The sequence below is a fragment of the Neopsephotus bourkii genome, unplaced genomic scaffold (genome assembly GCF_033783945.1).
Source record: "Neopsephotus bourkii isolate Nb327-2 ecotype Australia unplaced genomic scaffold, CSIRO-AGI_Nbou_v1 NB_1292, whole genome shotgun sequence".
NCBI lineage: Eukaryota > Metazoa > Chordata > Aves > Psittaciformes > Psittacidae > Neopsephotus > Neopsephotus bourkii.
In genome coordinates this window covers 5,353,206-5,378,233 of record NW_026901776.1, presented here as the reverse complement: position 1 = coordinate 5,378,233, position 25,028 = coordinate 5,353,206, and the positions used below count along the sequence as shown (strand labels likewise).

At 39.0% G+C, this 25,028-nt stretch overlaps 2 protein-coding genes across 4 annotated transcripts in view; one reads left to right on the top strand and one right to left on the bottom strand.

Annotated features, from left to right (window-relative positions):
- CNST (consortin, connexin sorting protein) overlaps positions 1–10,837 on the bottom strand; it is a 49,874-nt gene extending 39,037 nt beyond the window's left edge. Inside the window, exons 1-2 of one of the 3 annotated variants that reach the window (XM_061365796.1) lie at positions 10,700–10,837; positions 8,795–8,891 (exon numbers count right to left, since the gene is read on the bottom strand). The gene's annotated coding sequence lies outside the window, so the exon portion shown is untranslated. Of the gene's footprint in view, positions 1–2,626; positions 3,010–8,794; positions 8,892–9,909; positions 10,346–10,699 lie in introns of those variants that run through there. The other 2 variants (XM_061365797.1, XM_061365798.1) reach the window with 2 other exon arrangements.
- Positions 10,838–10,919: 82 nt separating this feature from the next.
- TFB2M (transcription factor B2, mitochondrial) lies at positions 10,920–20,619 on the top strand. The gene is made up of 8 exons (XM_061365806.1): positions 10,920–11,293; positions 12,235–12,323; positions 13,182–13,332; positions 13,727–13,875; positions 15,034–15,123; positions 17,240–17,302; positions 18,068–18,219; positions 19,634–20,619. The coding sequence occupies exons 1-8, from the start codon at positions 10,948–10,950 to the stop codon at positions 19,818–19,820; spliced, it is 1,227 nt and encodes a 408-aa protein (XP_061221790.1). The 5' UTR covers positions 10,920–10,947; the 3' UTR covers positions 19,821–20,619.
- Positions 20,620–25,028: the final 4,409 nt, after the last annotated feature.

Genomic DNA, 25,028 nt, shown 5'->3' with positions numbered 1-25,028 from the left:
GTTGTTTGAAACTCAGTGTTTCTCCAAATAAAAGCAGCCCTGAAAATCTATCCTTTCTGCAACCCTTGTGACTCCTTACAGAAAGAAAATCCAGAAAGATACAAGTTCAAAGAGTTTAGAATGGTCTAGCCTTGATCTTTTAAAGGATCCCCTCTATCCCACCCACCCCCCCCCTCCCCCGAGACTTTTTTTCCCTCCTGTTTTTCAGTGCTGCAATTCCTTTTACGTTTACTGACACACCAGGCAGGTACCAAAGTGAAGCTAAGTCCTGTGAGAATGAACTTTAAAAACACAAGCAGAAACCCCTATTTATGAACAAAAAGGGAATTAGAATCACTAGTTATTTGAACTATATTTAACAAACCATTAACATGCAGTTACTGTATTTACTGTTTTGCCATTGAAATGAATTGCACACACAAACAACATGCTATAACAAAAAAACATTTGTTTCTTCCTAGGCACATCCTTTTTCCCTTCACTGGTTGCCCAAAATTGAAATAAAAGCTAACACTGAGTAGAATCATGCTGACCTCTGTTAAAAAATGGTGATGAATGAAAGTGCTTCAGTTCAGTTGCCACACAGATTCAAAAATCATGGTGATTATAGCACAAATCAAACATGAGATGGAAAGTACTTGCCAAGTGGCTAAAAGACGAAGTCTGTATTAAAAAAATTAGTTGTATGTTTGCTTGCTTTCAGACAAAGATTATATATATTAGAGAAATGTCTTTCAGGTCAATTTCAACTTAGAAAAAGCCCATGCTCTTCAGGGGTCTCTTTCATGTACTTCATAGAACTTTGACAACTTTTGCAGCTGCTCATTTCTCTGTGCGCCTTTCTTTCATCTGTCCTTACTAAGGAAATGTACCCTCAAATACAGTTGGTTGGATTGTGTTCTTAAGAAAAGGTTAGAACTGGGATCCTTCCTAACCTGGCACAGCCAAAATTTGAAGAGGGCATTAATAAAACAACAAACCAAAGCCACAAACAAACAACACCCCACCCCAAACCCTCATACTAACACAGCTTGTCTATCCTGGAAAGCTGGTGGGGCATGTAAATGTTTACTGAGTATACAGCTTAGTATTTAACTTACTGATCTCAGAAGTATCTTATGGAATAGATCAAAATCATAACACCGTATCTGCTGGCAAAAGGCTAAAAAGGTTCTAACATTTAAAAAGTTTAAGGCAAATAATTTTTTATTTGACTGTCTTCATATAGCTCCTCTTCCAAAGACACTGTTTTCCCTATCTCATTCTCATGCCACTCAATTATTCTATGTTAATTATGCAGATTTAAGTCTTATTTCTTCAAAAGTCAGCTTCCCCATTACATCACCTATATTGCTCTATTCAAATTTAGCACACATTTCAGACAGGTTCCTGGTGTTGCCTCAATCTTTTCATTAATTTCAGTGATAAAACACAATAAATATATAAAATCTGCAGATACACTATTTTTGAGGATTTAATTCAAAATTAATTGTAGCAATAAGTGCTCCAAAAGGCATAACATAAAATTCACTAAGACAAACAGAACACACTGTATCTTTTAGAATAAATGAGGCACATCTATATGAAATAAGAATTAACCAGTCATTCTGTTCTGATGAAAAGCATTTCAAAGAGATACCAAACAGAAAACTGACTGCGAGTCCAAGGGTTTTTTTTCTCCTGAGATATAGTACAGCAAGTGTTACAGGCACAAGAGAATTCATTATGTCCTAGCAGACACTAATCAATTACAGCCATCTATTTCTGTCTGTGCATGATATACACAAACCAAAGTGCACACAAATAAGAAAATCTAGATCACAGCGAGGCAAGAGTTTTGGAGAGAAAAGGGACAGCACTATATGTGATAACAGTCATTCAGCTTAGAAAAGGTTGTCATATGAACAACCAAACAGATGTGTAGAGATTTGCGGAATCCTCATCCTTTCAAAGGCCAAATTAAGCAAGTTTCAGGTTTAAGATTACATTTACTACCAAAATGAATAAATAAAGAGGAAACTAGATGACTGAGTAGCTATATAGCACTATCTAAAAGCTACATACAACATACCATTACATTTCATTAGCTTGCAAGAAAAAGGGCAATGCCTCCTATGCTATTACAGGAGCTAATAAACAAAAAGTCCATATGTTCTTTTGAGAAAGTTCAAGTGCAATTTCTCTGCAACTGCTTGCTGTTTCTGCTGAGGTGGAAGCCAAGATGCACCTAAACCAACCTGGAATATTACCACCAGATTGCTTCAGAGTGCCCTTGCCTCACCACAGCCAAGAAAAAAAAAATGTCCTAGTTGTTGAAGACATACTTAACCATCACACAATTTGCTGCAGAAGGAACAAGACAGCAGGTAAAGAATGTAGGCAATTCATTTAGCTATAATCATCTTACAAAGCCAGAACACTTCCAGCTAGCAGAATTCTGCTCTGCATTGTGTTTTATGTGCAACACTTAATGGCTGGAATGCTGCTGTTTCTAAGCACAAGGAAATACAAGTATTTATGTGTATACTTCCAACCTGACATCTCTGCAGAAAAAAATTACTATGCTATTGTGCTATCTTAAGAGCACAGACTCATTAGTATTTATCATTTCACAAGATAGTCTTACATACAATCCCCTTACTAGATGGCCTTGTGATGAGAGAATCTCATTAACATCCTCCTGACTGTTCCGTTTGCCCTATGTTTGGCTTTGAAATAAGGTACTGGGGGTAAAAATAACTTTGTATGTCTTCTCTGGTTTTGTGTCACATACATTGTTTAGGAGGTCTGTCTCTTCAAACATGTTCACTCTGCTGTCCTCCAACAAGTATTCAGATGCAGGAACATTTTACCTAATTTCACTGAATGTACAAAAATGTCTGAGCATGCATACTTTGGTGGTTTGGCACTTTCTGACATTGAAGTGACATTTCTCAAGTGGCAGTGGCATAATGATCTTTACATCTGTAAACAGCAGGAATAGTGAGGTTTTGAGAGGAAGCGCCACATGCTATTTTCAGCTTCTAAGCTTCCCAGTCATACTGCTTATTCCTACAGCCTTAACAAGCAATGACAAACATATATTGCCAGGCATAATCTACTCTTCCACATTTAACATGACTATAAAAATATGTTTCAGCCAGCAGACAAGTACAAGAGGTTTGTCTGGGAACAAACAGGATTTTTCATTGGAACATATGACAATTCTGATGAAAATTTCACACAAGCTCTTTTGCAGCAGTTCAAGTACACAATGATCAGTCGCCCAAGCGTCTGGAAAGTTTTGAGTTTCAAGCTTCACTAGTATACATTTCACTGAATAGTGTAAGAATTAAAGGGGACCTCACCATTTTGAGTATTCATTTTTTGTTCTTGTCTGCAGCAAAACACCAGATGATAAGAGGTAGAAAGGCAGTAGAACAGACTGGTTTAGGAGGATGGATAACTCCCATCACTGCAGTACTTTTATAAACAACCCTGAGAAACACTGCTCAGGCATAACCCATGAGTAACTGGTCCTGTCATGAGATGGTTGAATCGCCTTTTAAGTCTTACAGTAAGTAATTTGCCTTTTTTGATTTTTACATTTTCCTTCTAATTGAACAACTTCCACATTGTTGTTACAGTTCAGAACATGTGCACAAGTTTGATTACAAAAACATATGTTAAAAACTTCCTAATAGATAAATTTATGTTTCTTTTCTAGGATAGGTCCTTTTTTCTTATGAATCACTCCCTCCCCTCCAGAAAAAGAAAAAAGAAAAAACCCAAAACAAAAACCCAAACAAAAACTAAAACAAACAAAAACCTCTCAATAACCCCCAAACTAAAATCCCCAAACCAATCCAACTAAAAAGTCTGGCAAATCAATATAGACTATTTTTATGAGAACAGATCAGTTCAGGTCACTTTTATCCAAATCTTTACTTTTACTGGGACCTGAGAAAGCTGATACATCCTACTACCTCATGAGAAGTAACTAAAAAAAAGGACAACAATCTGAAATCTCTTGTGATCTCAGGCAGCAACTTGAAATACATATGAAAAGGCAGAAATTACAGAATACAGTCCTTTGAAAGAAGATGCAAGGGACATCTTCAGTTATCTAATGTCTAAAAAGGCAAAAGTCTAAAAATAAATAAGAGTGTTCAAGACTTTCTGACAGTTGAATTTCATAATGAGATTGAATTCCATAACTTACACCTGAGAGACAGGCAAGTTTTATAGCCTTCATCAATACAAATAAAATTAGCACAGTCAAACTATTCAGTTAGGTCCTAAATCATATCAAGGCCAGAAGCAACTACAAACAGAATGGAAATCTATCCATAAAATTTATGAAACAATTATTGTATGCAAGTATTACATATTTGTGGTCCCTTTGTTATCAAACCTGCAGGTTCAACCAGATGGTTAATTAAGAACACAGCTAATGGTTAGAGCTTCAGTAATTGCCATCATTATAAAACCCAGCAGCTCTATGAAAATGTTGCATCAGTTGGTTTTCCATTTCACAAGGGAAGGATGGTCTAGTTTTGACATTACCCAGTGTCAGATACAAATATGACTGAGATTAAATCCTTTCTTTGCTCTGAAACTCCTCTGTGAAGTCTGTCAAACTGATACATCATCTTTAACGCATTTCTCAACTACAAAATACTGCTTTGTTTCATGGGGATGTAACAAAGAAGAATACATTTAAAAGACTGTGAAATTGATATTTTGGCAAGACGGACCACACAAGAACTTTAAAGAGGTATGAAACAGACAAATTTGATCAAGTTTTTTGCCCTTAAATGCATGACTGAGACCTCAAGCATGTATAAACTGGAAGGGACTTACGTTAAATGAATCACAGTCCCCACAAAATTTACTACTGCTATAACTTGGCTTAAGTTAATGAAGCTGTGACTACTTAAACCCAGTAGTGAGTTTAGCCTTGAGTGCTGTTTCAACTCTCCTCTTTCCAACATGAAGTGAAGGTAATTAATTTCTGCTCTGTGTTAAGCAGATGCTGGCTACACATTAGCCATCTCTAATAATTTACACATTTGATAACTAGACTTTGGAGAAGTTTTCTGAAGCACACAGTTACCATGTTTTGTATTAGAATTTGGATGTACGTTTGTAATACCTGAGCCCATAAACTGAAAATTTATTATCAAGGCTACCTTAAGTTGCAGTTTCCATTAAAAAAGCACCTTCCCATTTGAAAATCTCAAATATTACAAACACTAGTAACAGCTAGCATCAGTACTGTATGAAGGTCAAAACTCATTTCACTTAACACCCAAAGTGAGATGGTTTAAATGATACCAAGACACGGGGAGATTTATAGCCTATAGAGACACTGAAGGATTACTTTTTCTCCTTTACTAATGATGTCATATTTCAGTGCTAAAATAGTAGACTTTAATAGTCTTCCATGAGAAAAAAACAGAAATACAGATAAGAAACTAAGCAGCTATCAAACCAACATTGAATAAAGGGCAATTTTATATGCCAGCTGTCATAAAATCTTCTTGGGATCAAATGCGTAAGCTCTCCGCTGTGAATGTCACTTTATTTTATAAAGACATGAATGAAGACACCAAGTATTACTGAACAATTTACAAACTTGTATGTTTCAGCACAGATGCTCCCCCATTTGTTTATTTTGACATTAGTCAACTGTAACACTGTAACAACAGAACCAACACCACCTGAACTGTACTGTGGGTCCAGCTGAAATGTTGTCTCTAAAGTGGCAAGGTCATCATTCCCTCACTTTGAGGCTAAAACCACACAAAATTCAAAGTTCTAACCAGAAAGAACCTCCAAAATGCACACTACAATTTCTGTATTATTTCAATGACATATTCATCGAGTGAACCTAAAAATCTTCCTAAATGCTCGTATTACAAGATAAAACAAATACCAGGATTAAGGGTTTGTTTGGGTTTTTTTGGTTGGCTGGTTTTGTTTGTTTGTTTTTAATCCTGAAGTTATTTTGAAGTAATCTCAATTTGCCATGCAGTGTAGTATTATTTTTTTACAAATAAAATAAACCAGGAAAAATAAGTGAATTCCATGGACAGAGCAGTGTCAAAGAGCACATTTATAAGGCCACATGTTAGCAATTCAGTTTGGACAGATGGAGTGGTGTATTGGAACAACAGCAGAAAAAAGTTCATGCCCCTAAGCAGCAAGCATGAAACACACCAAAATTTGCCTATAGAAATATCTGACACAATGTAGTTTTTGTCCTACACTTTCCTTATGAGTTAGCAATACACTTTCAAACACATCACACTTTTACAGTAAGCAGGTAAATAAGTAAAAAAGTAAAAAAAATATAAATCGTTAGCATGACAAGCTCTTAAGCAAGGTAACATTGTCAAAATAAAGACTTATGACTTAATATAAACACAGGCTGAGTGAATTTGAGTCAGCTGAATGTACTCGTCAGAATCAAATGAAGAGAAGTTCTGAGAGAAGTAAACAGAAGATGCACCTATTTTAATGTTTTCTACTCCTGTCTACAAAGGTCTAATAGCACTTTTCTTTTTTACATGCACACAAATAACACCTGCAGTAAGGTTAGTGCTGATGTAAGACACCAGATTGATAGCCCTAGGGATTGCGTTTCTCTTTATACAGAGAACAGATATAGCACAGAGTGAGAAAGTCTGTACCCCTGCCAAAATGCCTCACAATACACAGCTTATGAAACAGTCTTCACACCACAGAACCCTTTGCCTCTCCACTGAAAATGTCAAAAATATTTTCCCTTATAATGAACACTAAGCAGCAATAAGACATGGACACTGTTATTAGCATCGGTAGGGACAGGATTCAAGCCACCGGCTCATTTAAAAATGTGTAGTTTTGTGCTGAAAGGCTCTTTTGTCAGCGGTGAACTTTGCTGCAATGTTTGTAAGGCTGCAAAGTCAACCCTTTCGTATTAAACAGCATGTTATTATATCAGAAAAACACCAAAGGAGAAGTGTTTTGGTTTTTTTTAATAAGCTCATATTAACAAGCATGACCATACACCTGGTGCTCAGAAACTAGCTCAAAGGTGAACTCAATAGTTCCACTTAATTGGTACCTGAGCACTGACTCTCCAGTCATCTGCTCACTTTTAATGGACAGTAATTGTCTATTAATCAGGTTTTCAGCACTAGGCTGCAAGCTACACTGTCACACAGTGCAGGCTGGATTCCAAGGAACCTTCCCTTACTACTAATAGCTTGGCCAAACAGCATAAAAAACTCTCCCACCACCATACACAAATCAAATGTCCAGTCAGTTTTCATCAACAGATCACACACAGAAAAGTGGTAAGTTAAGGTTTGTTGAGCATAGCAGCTTTAAATGCAAAATTGCTGACTTCATTATAAAGACCAGTTTTCACTGGTCTTTTACAGTGAAACCCACTTACTGGATCTCAAACCAGATTGTGGTATAGCATTAAATGTTACTTCAGTTCTTGGGACACTTCCTTTATGCATGTATGGGTTTGGAGTTGGGGGCAGCGATGACAAGGGATTAGGACAAAAGAATGAAGCAATTCTCAGACTGATTTTTAAAATCCAGTTCTGCCTAGAGATGGCCTTTCTGAGTACACAGCACTTAGAGCACTTAAGTTGAAGAAAACTCTTACAACTCCTACTATTTTCCTTGTTCACTCTCCAAAGTATTACGAGATTATTGAAGTATGCTGAATAAAATTAGTGAAAACAATAACACTGTGACATCCTCCATCTCCACAAAGAGACGCTTCTGCCAATTCAAGCACATAGCAGGTGGTTTTATTTTCACAGTGCTGAAGCTAATACGCAGAAGTGAGACTTCCAGCTCTTTTTCTGAACACCAGTTCTGTTGTAAGCTTTTTAAAAAATTCACAATAGAGGTAGTATTTAGTAACAGGTAAGGCTTCCAGTACATGCATAACAAAAGAAAAAAGGAAGATCAAAATTAAGAGTGAATCATAAATTTTACAATAGGTCAATGATAAAATGGGATATAGTGAATAAAATAGAAAGATAATGAGTTTCTGAAGCAATTATACACTAATGAACTTATTCTATATCCTGAGCCAAATAGAATACTCTAATGACAAATATCACTACCAGGACAAGAAAAATTATGATCCTGCAAATTTCCATTTACATACCTCTTGGGACTTCTCTTATGCAAGATGGCAGTTCTACTGAATGTGTACATAAAGTATGGGCATAAGAGTTTCAAAAACTGAGATCAAGATTAATGTACTATTGCAATTTCCCCCCTTAGAAATGCTTCTCAGTATTAACTAGGGAGAAGTGCTTAATGCATAGCAAAATAATACTAATGCTTTCATATTAACCTAAAAAAATAAACTTTTAATAGAACCAAATAAAAGCACAAGACATTTAGAATCACCAAGAAGAAAAATTTCTCTTTGCTTATCTTTTTGACCCATACAACTAATAAGCTGTTCTGGTTCAAGGATAGGCTGGAATCCAATCAAACAGGTAACCCTTTTGATTCTTTCTCTGATTTAGTTCAAAAATAATAATTAGGAGGAAACAATAATTTCAGAGCAATCAACAATGCACTTAAATTACAAGGACATAGGCTCTATGAGGTAAGACTGTAAATTCAAATATTTGCATGCGGCAATAGCCAGATAAAAGTAGAAAATATATGCTACAATCAGCCATTAACTTAAAGATAACTGTTCAGATGTCCTCTGGATACACTTTAATGTATTAAGTTGTCTGCACTGTAATTTCTGAACAAAGAAAAAAAAAAAAAGTACAAAACTTACCATTTTCCTAAGGTTTCAACAGTTTCTCAAAGATAATGACCAGGTCAGAAGGAGGTAGTCCTTTATGCATGCAGGATTCAGTATATATCTGGCAGTTCTAGAGGGAAGGAGGAAGGGAATAAAGGATCATAAATCTATCCTATAGAGATCTATGGTTCAATGCAGCCAAGTGCTAAGCTGAAGTAAATAAAAATACGAAGAAAACTGTATCACTTCTATGTGTACGAAGAATTGTCAGGGCACTTTGTCTCTACTTAGCAAACACTCCTTTGAGCAATCTCAGTTAGGCTCAACAGCCCATTCACCCAACACAACACTCCTGAGCTCTATGACTAGCAACAAAAAGTTCCAAAATTCTTTAATTAACCTAAAAATACATTGAATGCTACATAGTAATATAGCAACTGTACCTAACTTTTCTGCGGCCATAGCTATCAACAAAATTTAATAAGGACTGCTGAACTGGGACATTACTAAATACTTGGTCTACGAAAATCAAGTTCTGCTCAGTGTTCTAAAAGTCCTCTGAATTACTGAATTATCAGACTACTTCATAAGACAGGAGAAAAGCTATTAAAAACAACGTCCAGTTTAAAAATGGACTGAGGTGTATCGCATCACAACAGTCTGTCCATTTCCCTTAAGACACGGGGTAGACTATTACAGCACTCAGTGTAAACGATCCTAGTATTTAAAAATAAATTGTAGATACGAAGAACTGCTGCACTCGACATTTGCAATCTTTCTTAAATTCAGCCCAGCACCTCTTCATGCCACACTAAGATCTGCAAAACAGAGAATAGCAAAGACCCAGTTTTCTGTCCCAGGTTCTGATTAATAAAGCTACGTCAAACAAAATGACTTTGTTTAGTACGTAGGCACATACCACTTTCTCACTTTACAAACAGAGAAAAGAGATATAAGAAATTAAGCTATATGCACAAAATCATACAGAAAGCCTATTTTTGAGCTGTTAATTTGAAGACCAATATACTCTGTGATTGTCAGGTCACTCTTGCCTCCTGCACAAGCTAGGCAGGGAGCAGGGAAACACCTTTGGGAAGAGTCTCTCTCCCCGTCCCCTGAACTCCATCCATCACACCGCAGCTACCCACCTGCCACCGACGGGGTTTAGCACAGCATCCCTGAAGGAAGAGCTCTAGCTTTGCAGAACATGAGAACACTTTGAAGACGTCCCTAAACTTATTTCTCGTTAAGGCATTAGGGGGATTGTTGAAAGGACAATGTCGCTGCTATCGAATTACCGGGTTTACCTAAACAACAACTGCAAGGCGGTATGGAGCAGAAGTAAGCCGACAAAGATGATGTCGGAGATGCGTATCAGCAGGATCTTGCACCTGCTGAGGCGGCCGGCCGATACAAAGAACCGAGTCCCGAAGTGACTATTTAGCTGCTGACGGATCAAAGACGCCCGTGAACACCCAGGCAAACCTCAAACTAAATACGTAGCTCCTGGGACTTCCACCAACCGGCCAAGCAGGCGTCGCTCCATCGCCGCCCAGCCGAAGCCTCCCGCTCCGGAGCGGCCAATCGTGGCCACCCGTCTGACCTCTCCGGGCTGCCCCGGGGCACCACTCCGGGTGGAGGAGCCGCAGCGCCAGCACCTGACATCCCAGCTGAGGCGGGCAGCGAGCTCGGCTCACCTCACCTCAGCCCGCCCGCTCCGGCCTCCCCCTGCCTCCCTTGCTCGCCCCACGTCGGAGCTTCGCCGCCGCCGGCGGGAAGGTGCCGACCTCGCCGTGTCTCCCGGCGACACGACGGGCTCGGCACCCTCCCGCCGCCCGCCCGGCGGCCCTCACCCGCCGGTATTCTCCGGGAGGCGGCAGCGGGGTAAACATCTCTCCATCCCTTCCTCCGGCTGCGGCTCAGACCCTGCCAGCTCACCTCAGCTCCGTCGTGGCTCGGGCGTCCGGAACCCGCCGTTCGGCATGGCGTGGAGATGAGGGGACGGTTCCGCCACACCGCGTCTCCGCCGCTGCCGCAAGCTCCCGGCGGTGCAGGGCTGGCACCATAGAGAGGGCGGCTGGACAAGAGACCTCCGACGATAGAGCGGAAGCGCGCTAGAGAGGCCGCGGAGAGGCGGAAGTGACGCTCCCGTTGCCGCGGCAATCGCGCTCCCGGTGCTCGCTAGCATGGGGTTCGGCAGCGTGGCGATGCTGGCAGGCCCTGTGCCGCCGGGCGCTGCGGGCTGCTGCCGCCGCCTCCTGGCAGGGGCTCTGGCGGCAGGGCTGCGGCCGCTGCTGCGCGGGCTGCCGCCGTGCTGGGTGACTCCGAGGCGGGCGGCAGGGCAGTGGCCGAGCCCGGGCCTGCGGGTGCCAGAGGCGGCGGAGGCGGAACAGCTGGTGCAGCAGGTGAAGCATACCGGTGTCGCAGTCCGCCGCTTCATCGCCTGCCCGCGGCTGGCGCGCACGGTGCAGCGCTGCCTGCAGAGAGGAGCCAGCCGCGGCTCCCAGCCTGTCCTGCTCGAGTGCGGGCCCGGTAAGCTGCCTGAGGCTGCGGTCGCGCTCTTCCCGCCGCCCTCCGGTGGTGAGCCGCTCTGGGGCCGCCGGGACGAGGCGCTGCTCGGCGTGTCCCGGTGACCTTGCGGGGTCAGTGTGAGCTGCCGCGATTGCCACCGGCGGTAACGGGCCCGTGGGCTGTTGTCCCGGGGTCGCGGGGAGTGGTGGTCCTGAGGGAACGGGGCCCTGCTGCTCCCGGGACTTCCGGCGGCTCCTTTGCGTAATGGCGCTGCCCGGGCCCTCCAGGACTGGATCCATGCTAGGGCTGCGCCTGCCGCCGCCTTGGTACCCTCCCGGGGCGAGTGTTGGCGACGGGCAGGACCGTCTGAGTGTCGCGGCACTGCGCTGTGCCTGGGGCGGGTGTGCGTGCGTGCGTGTATGTCCATTTATACAGAGCTTAGGGGGAATGAGAGAGTGCTCAGTCTGGAGACCTGAGTCACTGGTGTAAGCAGAGATGTAAATTTCTGTCCAGATAGTGTTTTAGGCTTTGTAGGTGAAATTTCGTCAGTAAAAGCATGCCCTAAGACTGGGGTGGTCACGCACCTAGCCCTCTGCGGGTATGTAATGTTGGGGGTTTTTACAGTTCTGCAGAGGCTATTTTACTTGTAGAGTAAGTATGGGTACGGTTTGTATGGGTAAGGTTTCAAAGTATATTTCAGTTGGCAGAAGAAATGATAGAAATCTTTGAAACATTGAATCTGATGTTCTTCATCTAATCGTAGTGCTGTGCTTGGTGTAATTCACTGGGTGATGTCTGGCATGCTGTTTATAAATCTCTAACTCTTGTTTTGAAGTGTGTTTAAACAAACACAAATTATCACCTGCTGAAGGTGGCGTGGCCCAAGTGTTGTGTTGGGAAAAGCACTTAGAAAAAAATGCACTTCAAATGGGTTTATTTATATATTTTATTCCCCCACTTAGGTCCTGGAGTCTTGACCCGAACTCTGCTCAATGCAGGTGTTAGAGTGGTAGCTCTTGAAAGTAACCCAGCTTTTCTTCCAAACTTACAGGTATGATTTTGATTTGGTAGCACATTATTATTATTTAAAGGGAAATAAGAAATTAACTTATAGTTGTGTAATAACTGTTAGATCAAAAAGGACTTAGCTGTTGATTGTTACGTGTAACATCTGAAATAACTATTTTGTAATCAGTTGGTTTGACATTGGGTATGTGGGAATTCAAGTTCACAGTTGCTAGTCAAGTTCCTGTTGCTAGTTTCATGCATATATTTGAGGCTAATACTAGTCAGAGTCATTGCAGGTATGTTTAAGCAAGATGTCTGTAGCTTTAAGAAATCTGTAAAAATACTCTTGGTTATTCTGATTATCACACTGTATTATTTAATCTATTGTCCCACAGTTGACTGATAACATTAAGACACTTACATGTGTTGTCCTGTCCTGTTACTTTGGCTTTGTGTGGATTCACAGGTGGTCAGACACAGCTGCAGAAGTTGCACTTAGAAGGATTGTGTTACAGTGCTGTAATGTAAAAGTTTGGAACCAAAGACTCTCACTTGATTTCAAATGAGTATAGAAGGCAGAATTACATTTGTAAATGATGAAATACAGTGGTTTGCATAGCTGAATGTAGCCTTTTTTTGCAACACATTGCAGAACATCTTACTAATTTAAATTAGTGCTTTAAAACTGCAGCTGAAGAGCATGAAAATGTCAAAATGCCCCATGTAATGAAGGAAGCTAATTTTTTATCAGCTGTAAGAAGCAGCTTTGAGATTTAACTCTTGTTGACTGAGTAACGATTTTAGGTAGTGCTTGAACATTTTTGTTTGGTGTTTGGGTTGGATGTTTTGAAAGACAGGTTGCTGCATCCAGATTTCTTCAACTGAAGCTAATTTTATTCAGTCCCTAGAGAATAGCCTGGATGGACAATTAAAGGTAATTTACGCTGACTTCTGCAGACTGGATCCTTTGACTGGAGCAGTGAAACCACCTGCAGTATGTTCTGAGAAACTTTTTGAAACTGTGGGTGTAGCAGCAGTTCCTTGGAAGGCAGGTACATGTATATGATCACACAAGTTACAAATACATTTGAAGGGTGCATAGGCAATTTGGCAAAATCTTTGGAATTTGCTCAAGGTATATATTTAATATATGTGCTGGATTACTGGATACTATTTCTTACATTTCACCTTTATTTATGTTCTTGATAGCTTCAAAAAACTCTTATGGGAATATGAAATTGCCAGTGTATGCTTCTCTTTATTATTTATTTTAGTCTAATGCAAACTGGCCTTAACTTTGACTACAGCTTGTGTTGTATTTGTTCTTGGACAACATGAGCTGACAGACTTTTAATGTAATTGTTTGTGGCTTATGCATTAGAATGAATGACATTGTCTAGTCAATACTGCAAAATTTTGAAGATACTTTTACACACTATTATACAGACACACCTGTGAGAATTTTTGGAATCTTACCACAAAGCAAGGAAAGGCTCATACTTTGGAGGCATCTTTTTGCCCTGTATGAACGCAGTTCCATATACAGATACGGAAGAGCAGAACTCAACATCTTTATAAGTGAAAGAGAGTACAAGGTATGTGTAAGGTTTCACAGGTAGTAAAGAGTAAGTAGTGCTTCACAGAAGTTACTGGTTTTGCTAGAAAATTTATTTTCCTGCAGAGCAGCTTTCTGGGTTATGTGTTCTTAATTCATGCTGTCCCAAACCATTAGAACTGTACTTACAGTTCTGTGAAACTGGGAAGTTCATACAGCGCCACAGACCTTTAATTACTTGAAGTAAGCAAAGACTTCCCAGTGTGCTTACACAACTTGTGTTATATCTAACACCCTACTGAAAAAGTTTGAAAATCCTAAGTATATTCTTCTGCAAAATGACAGGTTGGACACTACCGAAATATCCACTTACATGATATGTTTTTAATGGCTAGATTCTTGAGCAAACGGGGCAGCCTATTCATTTAATGCATTCACTGTGGTTTTTATTAAGTTTTCTGGTTTTATTGTGTGCCTAAGTAAAAGCAGTTGAAACCTTCTTTTAGTGGGTATTGTTGGTTCCTTTTTGTTTGGGGTTTTTTTTTGGTTTGTTGGTTGGTTTGAGGCTTTTCCAGTTGATCATATGATGAGACTCTCTAAATCTACTACGAGAAATAAAATCTTCCTGGTAATTGCTGCTCTCTTCACCCTGTTTGAGAATAACCACGAGTTTTTCTTTTTTTCTTGCGCTAAGAGTTGTTTGACCTGTAATATTGATCAGGGTGATGACTGTGCAAGCTGCTTAATGTTCAGTGAGGTCACCTAATATTTGGCTTGCTTCACTTGTGTGTGTTACTGGGAATATTGCTTTATCAGTGCAAGCTGATAACTCTGCCCATGTTACGGTTTTTATACAAAACATAATCCCCTTTTCTCTTCCCTGTGAAACTTCTCTGCCTTAAAAGGGACCGGAAACTATAAGCTGGAAATTCCTACACAGTTCAGTTATCCAAATAATTGCTGTGGAAAAATACTTAGACTGCCATAATGTCTTCTAACCGTGTGTTCTGAAAGATGTACTAAAATAGCATAAAGTATGTATTTGAGGCCTAATGGAACTTTACCCTGGCATTTTAGACTTAACTCTGAATTTTTAGCACTTGTTTTACATATATGTTTATATATAAGGATTTTGCTTAGATAAAGAAGCAGTCTTGGTTTATGCAACAAAAATGCTCTTTTTTTACCATTTTGTTAGATATTAACAGGAAAACCTGGGAGTGCTGGGTCTTACCAAGCAATTACTGTACTTTGTCAATTAGGATATGAAATTCAGCTACTGCACATGGTAAGTTTTTTTTACCAGATGACATAGTCTAATGCTATGGACTTATTTTTAGTAAAGGCTTTATAGTGTTTTACTATAGTGAACTAATTGGAAGCTAATTTTACATTTAAGTTAGTTGGAAAGCTGTCCAAAACATTTGGATGTAAAAACCTGAAAGAGTCACGTTTTGTGTAAGCAGCATCATTAACTATGGTGTTAGTATTTTCATTAGAAGCAACTGTACTACCAAATATTTATTCTCAGAAGCTGGTAGGTAAGAAAGAGATGTTTGCAGAACAGATGAGCCTTTTCTGTCTTACTAAGGGTTGTGTGATACTGGAAGATTGCTATTCCAACCTGTCACAGCCTGCTCTTCACGTCCTCTGCATTTTGCTGTCATGTATGCTTTCAACTTCCTGAGCTTCATTTAGTATACTTTTTTGAGTCTTGGTGCTTTTATGTTCCAAGCAGGCCTGCTTCTGCTAGCGAGTAACTATCTTACCTTGTCAAACATGCTAAGTTTTATATTTATCTGTCTCTGTAATCTGTTTTTCTAGGAATCTACCTTCATAGCTTAAATGTTTTGCTAATATAAAATTAAAACTTTTGCTGTTTCTTCCAAATACCTTATACCACAAGGTATGTATTAAGATAAATATTAAGGAGTTGAAGAATCACAGAATAGTTAGGGTTGGAAAGGACCTTAAGAGCATCAAGTTCCAGCCCCCCTGCCATGGGCAGGGACACCTTGCACTAAACCATGTCACCCAAGGCCTTGTCCAGCCTGGCCTTGAGCACTGCCAGGGATGGAGCATTCACAACCTCCCTGGGCAACCTATTCCAGTGCCTCACCACCCTAACAGGAAAGAATTTCCTCCTTATATCCAATCTAAACTTTCCCTGTTTATGTTTTAACCCATTACCCCTTGTCCTATCACTACAGTCCCTAATGAAGAGTCCCTCCTCAGCATCCCTATAGGCCCCCTTCAGATACTGGAAGGCTGCTATGAGGTCTCCACGCAGCCTTCTCTTCTCAGGCTGAACAGCCCCAACTTTCTCAGCCTTTCTTCATATGGGAGGTGCTCCAATCTCCTGACCATCCTTGTGGACCTCCTCTGGACTTGTTTCAGCAGTTCCATGTCCTTTTTATAAAATAAGATGGTACTTGTTGAAGATTGTTATCTGACTAATAGGGATGAAGAAAATGCAGAGGCATTTAATATGGTTTTTGCTTCAGAAGTCTTTAACAATACTGACGGACCTTGGGCTGCCCAGTGTGGGAGCAGCAATTTTCCATTTGTGGACACTGAAATCGTAAGGGACCGGTTGTATCAGCTGAATGTCCCCAAGTCTATGGGGCCTGAGTGCCCCATGTACATCCCAGAGTACTGAAGGCACAAGTAGATATTATGGCAGGACCCTTCTCAAAGGTCTTTGGAATCTGGGCAGGTCCCTGCTTTCTGGAAACTCGTTAGTGTTATTCCAGTCTACAGAAAAAGGTGTGAGGGAAGGCTCAGGTCACTGTTACACTAACCCCAGACTTGTTAGCCAGACCTCAGAAACTGGAAAAAATTATGGAGATTATAGAGTGTACTGTTGAAAGGCATCTAAAGAATGGTGCAATCATGAGGCACAGTCACCATGGGTTCACAAAGGAAAGTCCTGTTCAATTTGATACCTTTTTGTGGTAAGGTCACCCACCTAGTGGAAGAACGGTAGGGATCTATATAGATTGAAGCATCAAGCTGTGGTTAAGGTTATGAAATTAAGCTGGTGACGTGATTGCTCTCCACAACTTCCTGAGGAGGGGAAGTGAAGAGGAAAGTGCTGATCTCCCTCGTATCCAGTGATAGTGTGCAAGGAAATTGCTTGAAGCTGCACCAGGGGAAGTTTAGGGGCTGGACGTTAGGAATCATTTTGTTACCAAGAGGGTAGTCAAACACTGGAACAGGCTTCATAGAGATCTCTAAGCCCGACAGTGTTTAAGAGGCATTTGGACAATGCCCTTAACAAAATGCTTTAACTTCTTAATTGTACAGGCAGTTCAACTAGGTGATCATTGTAGGTCCCTTTGAATTGAAATAGTCTATTGTAACAAAGCACTTCAATTCTGTAATATATCTGCTCCTTCCCATAGGAACCTTGGTCATCATTCTTCACTAATTTGAAAAATGGGGGACTGGCGATACCGAAAAGTGTGGTAAGATAATTGTGTGTATGTCTCTCCTTTTGGAGATGCAGCTAAACCATTTTAATTGGAAGGTTAAAATAACTTTATAACAACATTTACACGTATGTTTTAAAGATGTGTTCTTCTAATTAAAACTTAAGGACAGCATGTAGATGCATCAGAAGTGAGGTGAAAAATTGCTATTAACTTAGAAACTAAAATAAATTAGTATATTGTCACAAAAGAAAAAATACAGTGAATAAACAGCATAAAGGACGTGAACAGGTAAAATGTTTTTCAAATGAAATGACTGACAGGGTCACAGCTACCTGCTTGAACAAAGCAAGTGTTACCACAAGTAATAGCACAATTAGTAACCTGTTGGTTTTGATAAAAATGGTTATTTGCATGTCCAGTGTAGATCCCACGCACTAGTTAATTGCTGAAAAGTATGAGTCTGAAAGCTAAATTTGAGGAGTGGAAAGTAAGCCACATAGTATCTTGAAAATTCACATCAAACCTGTGTTACCTATTTCAACAAAGAAATTTAAATGTCTGTTTTGTTTCCTGTTTCCTTTATTGTTTATGGGTTGGGGGAGTCAAAGCATCTTCATTCTAGAACAAAATTTGAAAGCCTGTTTCCAGTGAGATCAACTTGTTAAGACTTCTAAAACTGTCTAAGAAATGTTACTGCTAGCACAGAGGAAACTCTGAGCTAAAGACAAACCCGTCTTAAAGATGACTTTTCAGTGACTTATTTTGATTTTTGTGCTTTGTTTTGGTTTTTTTTTCCAGCGGCTGCCAAATGACCATTTATGTTTGGTACGACTGACTCCTCAGCAAAATCTGTTTACAGGAGGTTTGAATCCCAAAAATTCACCCATCTTTGTTTTCATGGTGAAACAGTGTCTTGCTAAACCTAAGTCTAGACTTATTGATAGATTAAAGTAAGTAAGAAAGAATTACAGTTTTTATACTTTTTCTTCAAAGAAATATAGGAAAATATTAAAATAATGTTCTCAAAACAGTAGTTATTTGCAGTTGAAATACGTTTTTTTTTTTTTTTTAAGTAACTGTCTCCATGTAGAATAGAAGATTGTGGTTTTGCAATACCATATTCTGGGGACTTTTCCTGGCCTCTATTCCCAGATGGTAAAAAACTTGAGGTTTGACAGGAAGGTTGACAGGTATTTAGAATGTAGATGTGCAGTAATTGTACCTCCAATGGAAATGAGGTCATGTATCTGCAAGAAGAAAGTCATGAAGAGTTTTGCATGTGCAGAAATTAAAAGCTGAGAGTTTCAGTTTATATCAAACATCAAAATAATATTAATGAAAACAGCTGAAGGTTATTGAAGGTGGAGTGAGGATGTTCTCAAATGGCTTTCTGTTATCTAATTAAAAACTAGGCTTTAGACTTATTTACCAATTATGCAACTCTTTAAATTATTCTTTTTGCTATTATATCGGAGCTATTCACTTTGCTTCATGATGAGTAGATTTCCGTTTCCCATAAACAGAAAGTGTTTGCAGTCTCGAAAGCATTGATTTGAACTTGCTAATGAAAATAATGAATATATTTCTAATTTCTGGTAATAGTTTATGGAAGTTAATTTCCAGAAAAGGGGCCATGGCAGGGGGAAGCTAATAAATTCCGATAACTCATTTAGCAAAGACAAGTGCAATGAGCCATAATGGATTTCTTTCTTAAAGCTCAGTGGTGTACCTGATTGCCACTCAGATCATAGAATCATAGAATAGTTAGGGTTGGAAAGGACCTTAAGATCATCTAGTTCCAACCCCCCTGCCATGGGCAGGGACACCTCACGTTACCCAAGGCTCTGTCCAGCCTGGCCTTGAACACTGCCAGAGATGGAGCATTCACAACTTACTTGGGCAACCTGTTCCAGTGCCTCACCACCCTTAAAGAACTTCTTCCTTACATCCAATCTAAACTTCCCCTGTTTAAGTTTTAACCCATTACCCCTTGTCCTATCAGATCCTTAAGCTGGGAAGTGGACCTAACCTTGAAGGCTTCTAATGTGCATCTTCTGTGTATTTATACACCCTTTTCTTGTCTGGGAAATAGCTAATGTGTATGCACATTTATAAAAGGTCTAGTTTTCATAGCAATGAACTTATGTAGTTTGGTATTGTCTGCTGGGGACTTTGGTATTGATATGTCTTATTAGCAGAGGTTTCTTCCGATTTGCAGTAGAGATTGAAAATAACTTGTGTTGTTGGAAGTTGTTAACTTCTAGAAGCTGCAAAAGAGTGAAATGACCCTTCAGGTTCTGTTTCTTGTTCTTTAATTTTTCACAGAGAGAAATGCTCCATTATGATTTTGTTTGTTTGTTTCAGTTCATGGAGCTTGGACAATGGTAGCCAATTACTGAGAGAACTAGAAATTCCAGAAAATGCTCAAACACGTAACGTATACCCAGAAGACTATAAGCGTCTTTTTGAGGCTTTGCAAAGCTCTACTATATTTACTGAAAACTGGTGGCATGAGGAAGTGTTTGAAAATACAAGGAACATAAACTTCTAAATCTAAAGCTGCTGTCTTTTGGAAGATCATGTTTGCTTCTGGAAAATTACTTTAATAAGAAATGATTTAAATAAAATCAGAAATACTGTTACCTACACGATTTCCTGTCCAAACAGGAAAATAAACTTAGCAAGTAACTAGAGCCCTTCTACAAAGAATGAAAGTAACGGATTCACAGTTGCTTGATAACAATCCTACCTAGAACAAACAAACTGCATCTTTTCCAGGAGCTTATTAATGACCTGCTGCTTTTGGATGTACCAATCAAACAGAACTTTTTGTTTCACTGCTGTATATTTACAACATTTGAAAAAAAAAACCAAAACAGACCAAATACTGTTATTTGTGCAGTTGTACTTCAGTGGTTCATTATTGTTAATGCCCTTTCAGAGATTCCCCAAATACATAGGTCTTTACAATGACTGAATCTGTTATGTTGTCTCCTGATCTAAAAACTTTGCAGTCTAAAGTCAATATTAATAAATCAGTAGCGGTGGGTTAATAGAAGACAAGGTAATGACAGCATGGTAAAACACCAACTGAGAGTTATTTGGGGTTTGGCTGTTTTGTTTGTTAGTTTTTTTAACTAAAAATTGTAATCTCTCTTGGAGAGAAAGTTGTAACAGTTCATTCTTTTGAAAATTTGAGAACACTGGGGAGCCTGATCTACTTCACAGTACAGTATGCAAACACCTGTATGTGTGTAGGCTTTATCGTTGTTTTTAAACTTAAAATTAAGTCACCAGAACATTCTGTTCTGTATAAACACTTTGGAAAAATAAAATCATCTTACCTGCAACCTTTGTCAATATGTATTTGTTTAATGTGTAATATATATATACAAAATCACTTCAAAACCATATGCTACTAAATTATCTCTTTAGCCATACTATTCCACAATGCAACCTGTTCCTAGTTTCTGTTTGTGTAACTGTTCTACTGTTGTCTGATAGTGCTAGCACGCTGTCCTTATTCTGTGTTCTGTACTGTCTCCTCTGGGAAGAGCTGTGGTGCCCACAATTCACTTTTTTTAGCAGAGCACTAGTTAACAAAATCACCTTTTTGGTAAAGGCTGAGCTATTTTCAGGCTTCGGAAAACAGCAGTGGCCAAAACAATGCACACACAGAATTGTATTTCTTAGGTGTAGTATGAGCTGTAGATGTGACACATTCATCTCTGTCTTCATCTTGTGGTTCCTGCTGCAGAATCAAAATTGACTTCAAGCAGCCTCAGTTCACCCTGCTAGGTAGGCTGCAGCTGTCTGTTTAAGCTGCTGAAAAGCCCTTGTAATGTTGCTATGGTGAAACTACTGGAAAGGCTGAGGTTTAACTTTCAGTCTGCCCCTGAGGGTTGCTGGTGTTCTGGTATAGAACATTGTGAAGATTTGAGGCTTTATTTCTGTTTATGTCTCTTCCTATTTCAGATAACTTGGGTTATAAATTGACTGTAACTTGCATTAACAGAAGCTATTCCACTTTTTTTTCAATCTCAGTAGATGGTAACTTGTTATCTACTGGTCTACAAGAATGCAGTGTCCCTTGGGCCGATTCCTCCCCCACTGGGAATCAAATACCTTGCTCTTGTTGCAGCAAGATGTGTTACATTGATTTATCAGGAGAAATATTCAGTGCATAAAATACAGACCCACCACTGTCTGTAAACTTTAACTGTGTTTCTGATAACATTTCAAACATGAACTGAAAAAAAGGAAATAATTAGCTGTGATTTTTTTTTTTTTTACTGTTGGAAAGCAGGTTTTACTGAGCCAATGCAGAGACTACAAAGGTAATAGCAGGAGTCTGTAAATGGAAGGAAGATTGTGTAACTGGGGACTTGAAATGAGAACGTTTAATAATGAGAACTGCCATTAAGTCTTAAGTGTAAGCAATATATGTGGCCCTGATCACAAATGTGAAATGAGAATAACTGACATTATAAAAATGGTTTTGGTATTGGTGGAAGAGTGGAAAAAAAAAGAAAATTAGTGGTGTTTGCAAATAAAGACAGGGGAATGAAAATGAGGTAGGTCTATGGATTTGATTAATTGAGGTTATCTGCTCAGTACTTTCCACTGATGTGGGTTTACAGGTTCTGTAGGATAATGCCGAATGCAAATGTTCACTGAAATTTTAAATTCTATATAAAAGCTCAAGTTATGATTTTTAAGCAACCTTATATTACTTGTGTCCCTTTTTATAACTGCCTCTGCCATATTCTTCAATATGTTGTTGGAAAATTGAGCCAACATATTTTCACTTCGATTTATGTAAGTGCAAAGACACAACTTGCAACTAGGAAAACAGTATATAAATTCAGGTTAATATTTACAGTCTAGTGAACCTCAAAAACGCTAGTCAAAGAGAAGAAAACCTTCCAAATTCACTCAAAATTGAAAATGCTAAACCTCTCAGAAGAGAAAATGTTAATGCTAACTTTGAGACCAAAGGGTTTACAGAAACTACTTTTACATACTTTTATACCTAGGGATATAGCAGTTTCCCATTTCTGAAAGTGCATTAACTTGTGAGTGACAGTGCGAGATACAGTAATAAAAAGTATTTTGAAATTAGCACCAATATTTGAAATTGTCGCACAATTCAGTTGTTTTCACATAGTTTTCTGTTATGGCACTATTAATATATGAGATATAAATTACATATAATTTATAATAAGATAGCTGCAAGCTTCTGGGCAGGTTTGTTTCTTCCTGTGTTTTCCTGTCTAATCTGTGCTCTTGGATGAGATGAAGATTACAGTGTTCATACAACAAATTTAACAGAAGGTCTACAGTGTAGCATATTCCTTTCGATTATTTCCAGTCTGGGTTTTTTTTCCCCCTCAATTTCTACCTTTTTTTCCCTTTTACGAGCGATTTGATTCATAAACCTCTAAAACATGAACACATGTGATACATCTATCAAGCAGAACTCAAGTATTGTTCCCACCCTTCAAATACTGTTTCTTAGAGTGGTAAGAAAATGGCTTTTGGTATGGCATATTAAAGCACCAATATGTCACAGTTTGTGTATTGATTGTAACTTCAGAGGTGCTAAGTCTTTTTGAATGACCCTCATAATGTGCCATCCATCTGCCTGTAAAAGAAAATTATATGGCTGTGATGGAAATTGCCTAAGGTTTTGCTACTTGACCCTGTGAAATTATAGCAAACACAAACACAAACAGAAAAAAAACTTGGTCCTTGTTATGCCAAATTAATGAGAAATTTTGCCACTTGGAATTAGAAGATCAGTCAAATTGGATGCTATACTTAGTTCTCTTTTGATCCAGAAGAAAGGTTTGTCATCTTGTACTAATTAACACAGTAGATGATGTGACAAGGGGTTGTTAAGGTGAAATGTGTATATACTGGCTACTAGGCTTGTTCAGCATTGGACATTCAATAATCACAGCTTAGCCTTGCAGATAATGGTAACGTTGATAAAAATATCCACAGAAAACTTGAGAAACTCATTGTGTGGTGTAGCTTAAGGTATGTAAGTGTGATAGGGAGAACCTGAGGCTTCCTTGGAAATGTGTTGAATTAATTGTTCTGGCAGGCTAAATGCAGTCTATGGGGATGTGGACTGAAAACTTCAATCTAAGCTTTGCAAACCTTTAATTAGCAAAGCCATACCTTTCTTCTGCAAACACTGAGAAAATGGAAACATGTAACTTTTCCAGAAGGGACAAGAAGTCAGCAGGAGATGTTTATTCACTCATGTTGTATCACTGCTCAACAGCTATTGCATCTTTCTTTGGGTATGCTGTTTAACATGTCACTGCTAAAAATAGACACACTGGCTGTCTCCAGCTGATAGAACACAACAGGAAGCAAGCATACAAAGCCCAAGAGAAATTAGGGGTACTTAAGATACACCAAATGTAACAGTCAGTTACTCATAATGTAAGCAAGACTTCATCACTTGATGTACTTGGTACTATTGATAAGACATCAAATAGATAAATAGCTAAGAAATTACACTGATGAACTTCAGAAGCTTCTTTCTGCCATTTGAAAGGAAGTAATGTGTTTGAGGCAGGGAAGACTCGAAGTAGAAAGTTTTTGTAAAGTTTGTAGTAAAAAATCAATGGGTAAAATCTATGTAACTTTGAGTGAAATTCATTATGAATTTGTGCTTAAAATCCTGCAGTGACGCGGTGGGTTTTTTATTTGGGAGTGGGGGTTTTTGTTCATTTTTGGTTGTTTTTTTTTACATTCTAGATACAATTTTTAACTTTTTAATTTTAATGCATATCATTAAAAGTGAAGAAACAATATCAGGAGCTTTCTATGTGTTCATAAAAGATCTGTATGTGCTTACAAGCTTTCAACTAATTATTTGATTGCTCTTCTGTGCCATTAGCAGTACAGATTTTGTACTAATCCAAAATTTAACATTTTGTGTTTTGAACAATAATTTTCTTCCAGAAAAATTCGGGTTTATGCTGTGTTGGCTGGAATGGGCATTGCATGTTTATGACTAAAAAGCAGAATTTTGATTATTTCATTACTGCGATTCTTTCTGTAAACTCGTGTTGTAAAACACGCTGTCTTGAGATAGAAGAGCTAAACTTCCACTAAGGTGTCTCGTCTTCCGGCAGTAAGGAAGTATGACTAATTCAGCAGCACCAGCCACAGTTAAGGTATTTCCCACAAAAGTGACTCCATTACATGCCTTGACAGCTGCTTCTGTCCAGAATGTGTCATGCATTTCTAATAGCTGTTGGGGAGTCTAACCTGTCTAGGTCAGTGGATGACTTGGTCATATGAAAACCCCATACTGATAACAAGGATTATTAATTCAACTAAATAAAATTAAGGGCTAAATGATGACTCATTTGGATATATAGCCACAATGTCATTATTTTTTTCAGAAAAATGAGACTGACATTTGCAATCATTTGAGTTGGGTGTTGATTGCCACTGCTCAAAGACTGTTGAATGGCCCTCCTAGGCAGACCAGTCTATAAACTGTAGATACATAGACTTTGCTTTCTAGGCTCTTCTTACAGCTGTTGAAATATCCAACACAGCACCAATGAAAATGTCTACGCTGCGTTTAAAAGCTTATCTGTACTTGAAAAGCCTCTATTATTACAATTAATGTTGTCATATCAGTTGCAGTGCGATGTCAGCCAAAGCTTGTTCTTAGGCTTCCGTGGCTTATTTATCTGTACAACTTATGCCAAGCTGATGAAAGCCCCTT